General features: G+C 36.0%; 1 protein-coding gene across 1 annotated transcript in view; it reads left to right on the forward strand.

The window, feature by feature from the left end:
* The window catches only part of RPRD1A (regulation of nuclear pre-mRNA domain containing 1A), a 43,609-nt gene extending 31,034 nt beyond the window's left edge, over positions 1 to 12,575 (forward strand). The window contains exon 7 of the mRNA XM_030445845.1: positions 7,996 to 12,575. Coding sequence (XP_030301705.1) covers positions 7,996 to 8,145 — 150 coding nt within the window. The 3' untranslated portion in view covers positions 8,146 to 12,575. The remainder of the gene's footprint in view (positions 1 to 7,995) is intronic.

The raw sequence follows: 12,575 nt of genomic DNA on the forward strand, positions 1-12,575 counted from the left end.
CACCTTTCTCACACTCCCTTGCCCGTTACTGAACACTGCATTTGCAATATCAATTTCACACTCGCAAAAGGAGAGAAAAACAAAATTACCATGCAGCACAGCGAGAGTTTGTCTTACACAGATAATTATTCTCATTAGTAACATAAACTATAGTTGCAGTTCTCAAGTGACGCTGAGCACTTTCAACTATGATTAAAGCAAAGCAAATTAATCTGCTTATCTCTGAGCTGTAACTAAATCCACTTCTTTAGAATCCGTGTCTCTAAAATGATTGTTTCAACCTACTCAGTGGAACTGTGAGAATAAGTTGACAAGTGTAATATGAAGCTGTCTGGCTGATTAGATGAGTTAGACTTTAGACTACATGAATTGAGTGACCTCCTGGCTTATTTTGAGAATTGTTCTTTTAAAGCAGCCAGATGCTTTTCAAGTAAGACTGTTTGGGGATTGTAAAGTAGTTGTCCTTCACAGCTTTTTCTTTGGATTGGAGTAATTTTTCAACTGGCAAAATAAAAGACAGAAACTAGTACTTTATTTAAAAAACAAAACAACTGAAAAATCCCAACCAAAACCAAAACAACAATCAAACAAACAAACAAAACCCCCACAAAACCCAATACCCCATTCCCCCACAAAGAAGTAAAAGCCACAAGCAAAAAAACCAACCAACCAACCAAACCATAAGCATTTTGAAGAGCTTGTTCAAAATGTCCAAGGCCAGTTTTGCACAGATAGACCTGCACTGATAGAGTACTCAAATTAACAAGGTCAACAGCCTGGGCTCACCTGTAGCAGAAACCCCTCTCAGTTGAATAAAACTTTTCTGATTCAAATACTACTCATTCATCTTTCTCGCTCATATTCTCAACACTGTAGCTCTACACTGCAGTTGCAGAAGCTGTATGTATGCCTTAGCCTCCCTTAAGCTCTCTGCTGCTTGGATTTTTTAGTTTAGCTACAATTAAACAAGGTTTCATGCCTACTTCATGTTGATCTGTCTTGGACAAAAAAAAATGATCTGAAACAGTTGCCTCTTCACCAGCTAGTGAGCTGCGTTGTTACTTTCATCCTCAGATTCACTTTCCTTCTTCAAAATAGTTTCATATAGTCTTGGCTTTACAGAACTTTCTTACTTTCAGGTGTTCATTTTTCTCCATTATATAATTAACATCAAAGTCCATGGTTTTGTGGTTTGACACCCCCAGCATTGGCTTTAGAATGCTGAGTTGCACATATGGAATATGAATGACCTGAAGGCAAGGGTCACATAAAATGAGGAATGTGCATCTGATGTACAGTTTTTACAGTTGAGCTGTTAGGTACAGTAAATATCTGAGCCTGAGGACTTTACACAACTGTTCTTAAATGCATGGCTAAAAGCATGTTTTTTCTAATAGGCCATCAAAATATTTCCTTCGTAGATTCCTTTAAAATGGAACCCTGATACACTTTAATTTGGATTTCTTTCAGATCATTTGTGAATAGGCAAAACTTCAAGAAGCTGTGTCTTAGCCTGCAGCCATTTTTTTCCTTATTTCAAAACTGCTCTGCTTGATCCTTTTGCATCTGTATCAACTTGAATATCTGTTTGAGCACAATTATTCAGAATTGTTCTGAAGTTCCCGATTGCTTGTCATCAGAAGTTAGCCAAAACTTTTCTGTCAGCTAAAATTTGAAACTTAGTAATTCAGTGTAATTTAAGCATCTCTGAAAGTGTGTAGCTTTGCATTTATTATAATGGCTATGTTTTCAAGCAGATCAAAATGTTGCATCAGTTAATAAAACACAAGGAGACCAAATTTAACTTGAGGCATCTTTCCCTCAATTTGCTGCAGTAACTGCCATCCTGAAATGCTTTAAATTAAATCATTGTCCCATAGAGATTCTCTTATCAGTCAATGTCTTTAAATAGTAATTTATTTTATAAATATTCATCACTGTAGACCTTTTATGATTGAATTGAGGTAAATATAAACCAAATAAGTCTAGTAATACTCCTGGTAATTAAGCTTGTGAGTCCCTGAGGTTTTTTTATTTTAACTTTCTCAAATGCTGACCAACATTTTTGCCAGCACAATCTCGGCAAGAATGGAATGGTAAGAATGCTTTGTGACCATTGAGAAGGACCTCATTTTTCTGATAATCACACTTCAGATGGAAAATATCCTGGTAAAATGCATTGATCCTGTTTATTACTTCTGCACTCAGGATTTTATGGTTTGAAGATCTGCAGTGTATTCCTGTCCCACAGTGTAACAACTCATAGTAGACAAAGTCACTTAATCAGGTTTTTCCCAGATTGTTACCAGTTTAGTTTCTGGGTACCAAACTTCTGAATTCATTGCTTCCTTTTGCTTCATATGCAGATGACCTAAGGCATCACTAATGATTTAGCTTAATTTAGAAAATTTACATTAAGTTCTTGGTAACTTTGAATACTAAGAAAAGCAGGATATCCAAAATTAGAGGATGCATGTAATTTTGATTAATCAGTTCAAAGAGGTTTACTGAAGAATAAATTGCATTTTGTAATGTTAATGTATGCCATTAGAAAATATGAGAATGTAAGTAAATCTGCATACAGAGTAATGTGTAATGTATGGGGTAACACATAGAACAATACAGAATAAACAGGAGTCACTAGGTAGATGTTCATTGCTTCAGTGCTATTTATTTTTTTCTTTAGATGTGGTAAGACCTAATGGAAAACCAATAAGCTCTAACAGACTGGAAAGCTGAGGCTTTCGTCTGAAAAATCTGCAAAATGAAAATGTGAAATGGAAAGTTAGCCAAGTCAGTCCTCTCCTAAGCTTGTCATAACTGGCCTTGATTTTTGAACCTTGTGTGTATGTAATGCTTATAGATGTGTTCAGGCTCTCTGCAAGTGAAAGTTATTTCTGGATTTTATGCATCCTTAACAGTGGTAAGTAGGCTGAGTGTTTATGATGAAGGACATTAGCCCTGCTGAATTTTACAGGCAGCACAAGATTTAACCGTGCTAATCAATCTAGAGACCAGGATATTACATGAAATATGGCTTTGTCTGAACCTTTGAAGATTTCTAGTGGCTTCTGTGTTGTTGCACACAATGTGAGAGAAGCCTTTACTCTCTGACATATCTCCAGCATCTGCACCTGAAACTAGAAGGTTGGAACAGACCTAGAAAGTCAGAGATCTCAGTTTTAATTAAAATGTACATGCAGTCCATGGATGCTTATGTATACATATGCCTTCAGCACCTTAAAAGCCTCCAAAGCCTTTTGGGATTTGTTTTTTCTGCACCAAGAGTATTGATTTCCACCTTACTGTATCTAGCAAGGGTGCAGATTAAATATTTGTGTTTTCTGCAAAGCTTTTATTCTTGCTTTGTAATCAGTGCTTTCACTTTGCTATACAATTTTTTGCCATTAAGGCATGCCATAGCCTTAGTGATCAAGTGAGGCTTGAAAGTCATACTGATGCTGTAAAGGGAAAGCATATCCATGGAGCTCCAATTTTTTGTAGCAGTAGCATCTCTGTACCATTATTGCAGAAGGTCTATATTAAGATCTATTTTAGTTGAAGGGAAAGTATCCTTTGCAATGCACAGCCTGTTTGGCCTGCCCACATTTTTATTATTAATGATGACTGTAGTGTCTAATTAAAAATTATTTGGCTTTTTTGCCTGGTGCTTATTAGATGGAGAGTTGCTATTAATCTAGGTGTGGAATCCATATACTATTAGCATCGCTTTCACAAAATATCCATATTCTACCCTGTCAAGTAATGGGAACTGTAGTAATCAGTGGGATTCTAATGAGCAAAATAAGTTATTATAAATATCTCATAAACCTACTTTTATGACTTGAAGTGCAAAAGAATGTTGCTTTAATGTAGTGTTATCTTAGGCTGCTGAAGAAATGGAAGGCACTTAAATTCCATACATCAGGTTGCCACTATATCCCAAGAGTAAGGTTCTCCATAGGTAGCAAGCAATGCAAATTATGCTCAGTGAAGCTAAGGAAAACATCATACTTTTACCTGTCCTTGACTGTTTGAAGTAAATAGCTTGAATCTTTCCTCATTTACATGGGGGTAGTTTGAAGGATATCTTAAAATCAACATAATGAAAGTGAAATTGAAATTCTCCATGAGGAGGATGGCAGTTAGGTGTGTCAGCAAGATGGGTAAATTGCTACTTGGGTGTGTAGTATACAGCATTTCTAACAGAGACACAGTATCAGCAATAACACCTGCATGTCCCCATTTCCACTATTCTGCTTTAATTGTCACACTCTCAGTGTAAATACTGAGGAAAATGGTTCTAACTATATGTGCATCCTGTTAGAAAATAATAAGGGCTGTACCTATAAGAAATGCTGCTGCTGCTGAGTACTTGATACTTGTATTCCGATAGTCCAGGACTACTTAGGTAATACCAGGACTATATTGGCAGCCTTAAAAATAAATGAGCAAACCCTTTCTGAAGTGACTGGTAATTTTAAATAGAATTAAATTTTGAAAAGCAGGCCCCTTTGAAGTACCTCAAAACTGCTAAGCTACTGTCGTTGAAAATCATCCCTCTGGAGCTTGTTCACCAATTATGAAAACAAGACATTTCCAGTTATTTCTGTAATGGTATTGGGAACGTCATGAAAAATGAGGTGGTTTGGATAAGGTGAATAATATTTCTATTTGGGAAGGATTGTTATGGGTATCTAACCTGTAGCTGAAGGTCTTGCATGATGCTTTGGATTATCAAAATTGTGTTATATCTGCATCAATATATTGCATCAATAATGAGCTATGTAATGGACTATAAAACATTATGTAGTTTTTCACTTACTCTGGTTTTATAGTAAAATAACTTGAGCCAACTTTCTCAAACGTCTACACTTCTAACAAGGCACAAGCTTTGACTCCCTGAGAGTTTACATTATGCTAAAGGAGTTGGCAAGAGGAAGAAGATTGTATTATACGCGAGACAGAATTTATGAGAACATTTTCCTTCATGGGGAAAAAGGAATCTACTGTCAGTGATATTGATCAAACTGATATTCACCTGGCAACAAGTCCCAGGTGAAATTTATGTGGAAAATGCTGGATGTCAGAAATGTGATGTTACTATGGAAATGATTTATTATGAGCTAAAAGGAATTTTAATGGAGTCAAGCAATTGGCAATCTAATTCAAGGCACATTCTAGGTTTTGGAGTAGAGTTGAGAGAATATAGCTGCTAAGTATGACCTATGCCTCTTTGCCTAGCATCATGCTTCAGGTATATGAAGGGATACTGGTTTGCTGCTTCACATTCTACGCTGATGAGAATTAACTGCTGAAATGATTTTAAAGTTAATTTCTTTTACAAATCTTGGGCCTTTTGAGTGTTTTAATTCTACTTAAAGTTCTACTCATCTCCTGTACAGCAGTACCTCTCTCACAGTAGAGGCCATGTCTCCTAGCTTCAGGCTTATTCAAAAGCCCATGTTCCCCAGTGCTATATCCCTAGCCATCCTGTTTCTAAAAACAGTCATTCTGGCTAATTTATGTGCTGGAAATTGCAAAATTGTTGTTGGTTGTTGTTCTTTACCTCTGACATTAAAATCTGTTCCCTAAAGTGATAGTCAGGAGTACATGTCTTTAATCTGGACTAAGTCAGACAGTGTAAAAGGCAAGAAGTATTCCATTATTGGCTTTTTACCTGCTAGTAAAGGACCACAACTCTTTCACAGAGTCAGCTCACTGAGGCACATGAATGCTGCTGTAATATTCGGTTTGAAACAGTAAAGTATTTGTGGCCTTTGGTAATTACTGTCAGGATACAGAATCAGGATGCAACCCTTCATTTCCATAGCCATGTCCTGAAGGCACTTGCACCAAAGAGAATTTTTTCAGCAAGTGTGAGCAAGTGGTGGTTTTCTGAGGACTCAAATGAACTTGCAGTTGTAAGGCTGTTGGGTCATTGATATCATAAAAGGAACTCTACTTTGCCCTGTGTACTGTCCCTAAGTGCTTACAGTTCTGCTGACAAGGCATCTGTAGTATTTTCCCTATGTTTACTATATCATAAGACTCTGAACCATATGTTATACTTAATTTTTAAATATAAGCAATGTTAAGGAATTGGTGAGCCTAATTCAGGGACATTTAAAATATATGTAGATATGTAATTATTTACATTTTTCTTTTAATCTATGTATTACCTTCTCATTTAGAATTCGGGATTTCTTGTGGTTCTCTTACTGCCCTTGGTAAGAAGGCTACACTGCAGCTAATAGTTTTTATCTGTTTCTGGTCCTTGTCCAGTAATCTTGATCATGCCACAGGTATTTAACATTTGTACTACTGTATTTGGTTCTACTACCAAAAGATCTTCTCATTTGCCTTCATTTTTACTCCATGCTACTAACAATATAGAAAAATTACTAAATTTGTGTCTAGACCTTTTAAATAGCATGTTTGTTTTCTTTTTTTTTTCTTTTTTTTTTTCCCCACAGCATTATTATAATTGCTGGAACTTTCAAATGTTTGTATTTGGCACTTTTACAAGATGATGTAGATCTTTTTCTGACTGTTATTTAGAAGTTATTATAATAATGAGATCCTAGTTTTCCATGGGCTTATTATCCAAGTTGTAGGTTAAATAGTTCTTGTTATTTCCAGCCATCCCCAGGCAGCAGCAAAACCTGCAGCCACACTTGAAATCATCTGCATTTGATGTATTGTGAATTACATATATTCCCAGGAAATAATCAGCCTCTTTGCCTGTTAATACTTAGTCTTCTTTGCTTTCCAAAGAAATGTGTTTCCAAGCTTTTGAAATGTAAATATTCCTGTAAATTGTACACTAATCTTCCTACGTTTTGTAATAACTGTTTTTATTTTATATAAGCTGGTATTCTGCATTATGAGAGGTACTCTTAATAGGTGAGCATTAACTATATTCTATTGGACTGCTTTACAATGTTATTCTCTCTTCTGTAATATTGCTTCCTGTGCCTCATAATCATTAAATGCATGAATTATGAATGTTTTGACCTGTATTCCAACACAGTGTGGAATACTGTGTCCCCAGTTTAAAAAACTGAAAACTTGGGTTCATAAATGTGCTGACAGTTTTTATTATAGAAGTTAATACAAAATGCCTATGATCAGCTTGGTGGGGCTAGTTAGGTGGTATTTGGTTGGGGTTTATTCTTTCATCAGTATGAGCAGAAAGTAACTTTTTTGACGTCAGTAAATTTATCCTTCTGTACTCCGTGAGTGAAACTGGAGAGAATGTATTGATTATCCTTAGTACAGGTTCTAAAACCAATCCCATTCTACTAATTATAGAATCATAGAATGTTTTAGGTTGGAAGAGAACTCCATGATCATCCAGTCCAACCTTTGACCAACACCATAATCTAACTACTACACCAGGTTCTTAAGGACCAGGTCCAAATGCTTTTTAAATGCCTCCGGGGTTGGTGACTCCACCAGTGTCCTGGGCAGGACATTCCAATGCCTGACAACCCTCTCAGTGAAAAACTGTTTCCTAACATCCAGCCTAAACCTCCCCTGGAGCAGCTTCCATCCATTCCTTCTGGGCTTGTCACAGTTCACTAAGGAGAAGAGGCTTTTCCCTCCTCACTCCAACCTCCCTTGAGGTTGTTAGACAGCAATAAGGTCTTGTCTCAGCCACTTCTTCTCCAGACTAAACATGATTGCACCAAGAAACGAGTGCAATTGTGCTAACTGTGATTTTCTGCCTTGATTACCACCTATATTATTTCATTTCAAAGCAAAATAATCCCATGGCCAGGCTTCTGAGGTCAGCTGCTGAGAAAACGCTAGAGCTGATGTCTCCTCATCCTTCAGAGAGCTGAACCCATTTCTCTCGATTCTCACCTATGAAAGGATATTAAGCCATCTAACTCACAGAAGGAAAACATATCTTTAGAAAATGTCAAGTGAAGTGAACAGCAGGGATGGTATTAGCAAAAGAGTCTCATGTTGAACTCTCCCGTGTTACAGGAGTACAAGCGCAAGCTCGCCAGAGTGTCCCAAGTGCGGAAAGAACTCAGGTCGCGCATCCAGAGCCTGCCTGATCTCTCTCGACTTCCCAATGTCACGGGCAGCCACGTACACTTACCCTTTGCAGGAGACATCTACAGCGATGACTGATAAAAGAACATCCTTCCATAACCTCTACTTTTCTGTGAAATGAGGGGTAGGTCAGACTGATTGGTACTCTTGTAGTATTATTTTTGTATATTGTTGGAGAGTGTCAGTAAAAATGCTCTAATAATTTATAAAAAATGGTTTAAAAGTTGATTTATTTACTATTTTATTGGCGAGTGAACATAAGGGTACATTTATAAAAGTGGCATCTGTGTCTATTACATTGAAGAATGGATAATTATCTTATCTTTTGTAAAGATTTTAATTGGGTGCCCTGTAAGAAACATGCTGAGATTTTTCTTATGTACCCTATATTTAATGTAAATCAGCATATAATCAATGCCATACTTTAACTCAAGACATTTCAGTTTCTAGTGAGGAAGTGAAATGTGGAAATCACAAGCTTATATTTGCAAGAAAGCTGGTGCAATTTAATGCAAAGCTAACAGTGATCTTACTGTCCATTACATGTAAATTACCCACTCCCAAAACAAGTCAGGTGATATTTTTGAAGTAAGTGTTAGTAACCAATTTTGTATTGGAAAACATAAATCATGTTACACTGAGCAGATCCCTAAATTACTCAAAATGCTACAATATTTTAGTAACATTTAAAAGTCAGCATAAGAAGGTATACAATTAACCTGCATAATGAGGTTTCAAAGTTCTAACTTTGTCTTTACAGCTGCTTAGTTTCTAAATTGAGGGACCATTCATTTGTACTTGAATCCCTTTCTGGAACATCTGTCTTCATCTAAAAAGGTTAATCCCAGAAATGTGAAGCCATTTTACAGCTTTAATTACATTGAAAGATCATTCTGTCCCAACTGTTAAATGTCAATTATTAAAATTTGACAGTACTATGTACCATCCATATATCCAGCAATAGGATGACAGAGCCATGCTATGCATCCACTGAGAAACCCTAGAGGCCAGCAGAGGCTTCCAGCCCCCAACCTGTGCTCACTCCAGCAAACATTCCTAGATCTTGATCATACTTTCTCATGAAACAGGAGGAGACAGGCCAGGCCTGTGTATATGTTAAACTGTGGAAAATAATTTCCTACTGTCTGTTTTTCAAAGAAGTCCTTTGCATGGCACAAATTTATTTGTCTACAGGTTGCTGAATTTGTGAAGAGTCCTTGTTACAATACCACATCTAGCAGATAGCCAGGGAGTTTATGCTTTTCAGTCAGTCAGAATCAGGCATGTAATTGTTGAAATGTGGTTTGCAAAAATGTATTTAGATGACCTTGAGCTACAAGGGTTTAAGTTGGATATATCATCAGAGGATTTAATGGTAGCATTTATTTGTGTGTTTACACTTGTCAGGCATTGTTTTTCATCAGCTAAGTTCACAGTTTACAAGTTTAACACTCCTTCTTACATTAAAGTAATTTAAAAAAAAATAAAATCTAGTCTTCCTTTTAAAAACACAAGATGATTCAAAATAGTCCTGGAGTGAAAGTATTGAAGATTATGATCTGTCACTTACTGACTTTCACGAGGCTGATCACTAGAATATTTGTTTGATGTAAATGGAGAATAATCTTTCATTTTAAAAGATACCCTTGGAAAAAGCACCTTAGTCCAGCTATCTCTTGTCATGAAATCTGCCATGAATTGCTAAGTAGGGAAAAAAAACCCTCCAAAGCTAAAAACACAGGTTGTTGACACAGCATTCCACAGCATCCAGTATAGAGTATTATTTTCATTAAAAATTCAGACTGATACATAAGATTCCTGAAAACAGTTCATCAGAGCTCACTAGCAGTCCACAGATTTTAAGTTTTAAGTGGCGTAATGATATCTTTTATCTTATTCACTCCATAGGAAAAAAAGAACAACTATAAAGAATCCAGGAGTATTTCTTTAAGTCTAATATGTAAAATCAGATTACACTTATTTGCAACTTTTTTGTGTAGAATCTTGATTTTTAAAAAAAGAATGTTCAGATACAAGTTTGATATTTTAATATCTCTGTTCTAGTTCCTTAGACTCAGCTCATAAATTCAGATATGCATTAATATGCACTGCAGTGGCAATGCATGTTTTGTCTTGCTAAAGAATAGCACCAAATTTCTAATAAATATTCTAATACTTTAATAATATTAAAACACTATAATCCATTAAGAATTATAAAACAAATAGTGAAACAAGGGTAAACAGTAAATTCATGGTTGAATCCCACCCATGAAAAACTTAATTTATACCCAGAAGTGATTGTAACTGCAGTGGCATTTCTTGTTTAGAGTGCGTTGAAAGGTACACGTCTTGGGTTCTCAGAAACAAAGGGAATTAAGCTTTAACAGTCTTTTGCTACCTTAATTAAAAATAATTATAATAACAAAGTTGAGCGCGGAATTTTCTTGATCTCTCAAGTGTATTAAAAAAGATACAACGCTTACTTCATTAGACTTGTTTTTCCTATTCATAACTGTTAGTGATAATGTTGCTTATCTCTAGATTATGTAGAACTGATAAAAGAACAAGGAGGAATCACAACTACTTCTTGATGTCTCTGTTTTAATTTTGAGAGAGTGCTATTTTCTAGATATATTTTTCTTTATTTTACTGTGAAATTGATTTCATAGGAATATTTCATAGGTAGGTTTTTTGAAATGATCCCTCAACATTTATTTGAAAAAGAGGACTTGTGGAAGGTAAAGGTCACTCCTATGGAAGGGTCATATATTGGTGGCTGAATAGTACATTGTTCTTTATTTGTAATAGGAAAGGCATCAGGTATCAACTAGGTAGAAGATTTATATTGTAATTGTAGAAGTATAGCAGGAGATAATATGGTACAATATAAATGCAGCCCTGTAGTATCAAAAAAATGCCTCCAAATTCTCAGGATCTGAAGCTTAATATTGGCACTTCTGACATCTCAGGAAGAAAACATGCTGGGGGGGGGGAAAGGAAAGGTGCCTAGGAGCTAGGGGGGAGAAAATGCCTGAGTGGACATGGAAAGCAAAACAAATGTCAGGTTTTGTTGAAACAGGAGTAACAGTGTGGAGCTCTGGGCAGTACAGTGGTGTAGCTGAAGATGGGATTACACAATGAAACACCCTGGGAAAGTGGGTGCATGGGTGTACCCTGCCTAGCCTGGTTCTACTCAAACCAGAATGCCCACCTTACAAAAGGCACACTTATAAAATAGCTGAACATTATTCATCTAATAATAAAAGAATAATAACCTGATTTTTTTTCCACTATATTGCACTTTTATTGAGCATTCTTTGAAAAAAGCAAAGACAATCCTGCGGCTCTTTGCGAGGTGAGAATGCTTAACTTGGAGGTCACTGGGACTGCTTGTATATTCTGGTGTTTGCAGGCTCAAGCTGTGTTTTTGCAGAATGTTTTGAGAGATTTCAGGAACATTACCCCACTACTATGTTGTTGTTTTTTTAAAAAAAGGAAGTTCTTAGTTACAAAAACTACCATTCTTGGAAATTGTTTCATTACTCCTTTTGAAGATGGAACTGCAGCCTGCAGTAACATTACCTTGTCTGTTTCACTCAGTTAATGTTTGTATTAATGTATTTAAACAGTTAATCCCTAGGAACACAACCCACGCTACATGCTTACTATGTGATCTGAGTAGTCTTCAGAATGTCAGACTGAGACCATTTATTTTGATAAAATTACGTTCCTATTTTCCTGAAGTTAGGACTTCCACAGACTTACTGCTCTCATGAGTCACTGATAACTTGGTCTGGTACTTCAGCGATCACCCCAAATGCCTGTGTAGGATACAGTAGATCCCTCTGCAGATGACCATGGATGGCCAAGTCCTGTATATTCTTCACTGGGCCTCTGCAGAAGAGCTGGATTTCAACCTTCTGAACTGTAAGCAAACAGATTCATGGGTGTGGGGTTTTTTTAAGTGGGAAAAAATAGTGAACCAGAAAACTAGCATGTCTAAAATTTGATGGTTGCAGTTATAAATACTTAGGGACAGTTCTGCTTATTACTCATGCATATAATCACAGTGACTATTCCTGCAAGTAAAGAAAGCAGATTCAAATGTAGTGTCTGAAGTAGATATTTTTTTTTTTAATGAATGACCAATTTTGTCTCCGCTCCTATTTCAGTGTGTCATTTATCTTGATTAAGTAGTAAATCTCTTCCATCTTGTTATTTAGAAACCTAATTCTAATTTCATCTTTACAATATTTAAAATATCCTACTAAGCATGATGTTTTTGTGGGAATTTGCAAAAGTTCAATAGCACTCATTACTTGTTTGCAGCAGCAATAGACTCATTTGTTAAAAGCTAACAAAGAAAGTTTGCAATTTAAAGGTGTTTCATTATTGTGCTCTTCTGAAAAATGTGTAATCCTTGTGTAATTTATGTCCTAAAAAATAACACCTGTATGTATGATCTTTCATATTTAATAGAATAAAACGTTGTAAAAACATCTTTGAAA

The sequence above is a fragment of the Calypte anna genome, chromosome 2 (genome assembly GCF_003957555.1).
Source record: "Calypte anna isolate BGI_N300 chromosome 2, bCalAnn1_v1.p, whole genome shotgun sequence".
Classification (NCBI taxonomy): domain Eukaryota; kingdom Metazoa; phylum Chordata; class Aves; order Apodiformes; family Trochilidae; genus Calypte; species Calypte anna.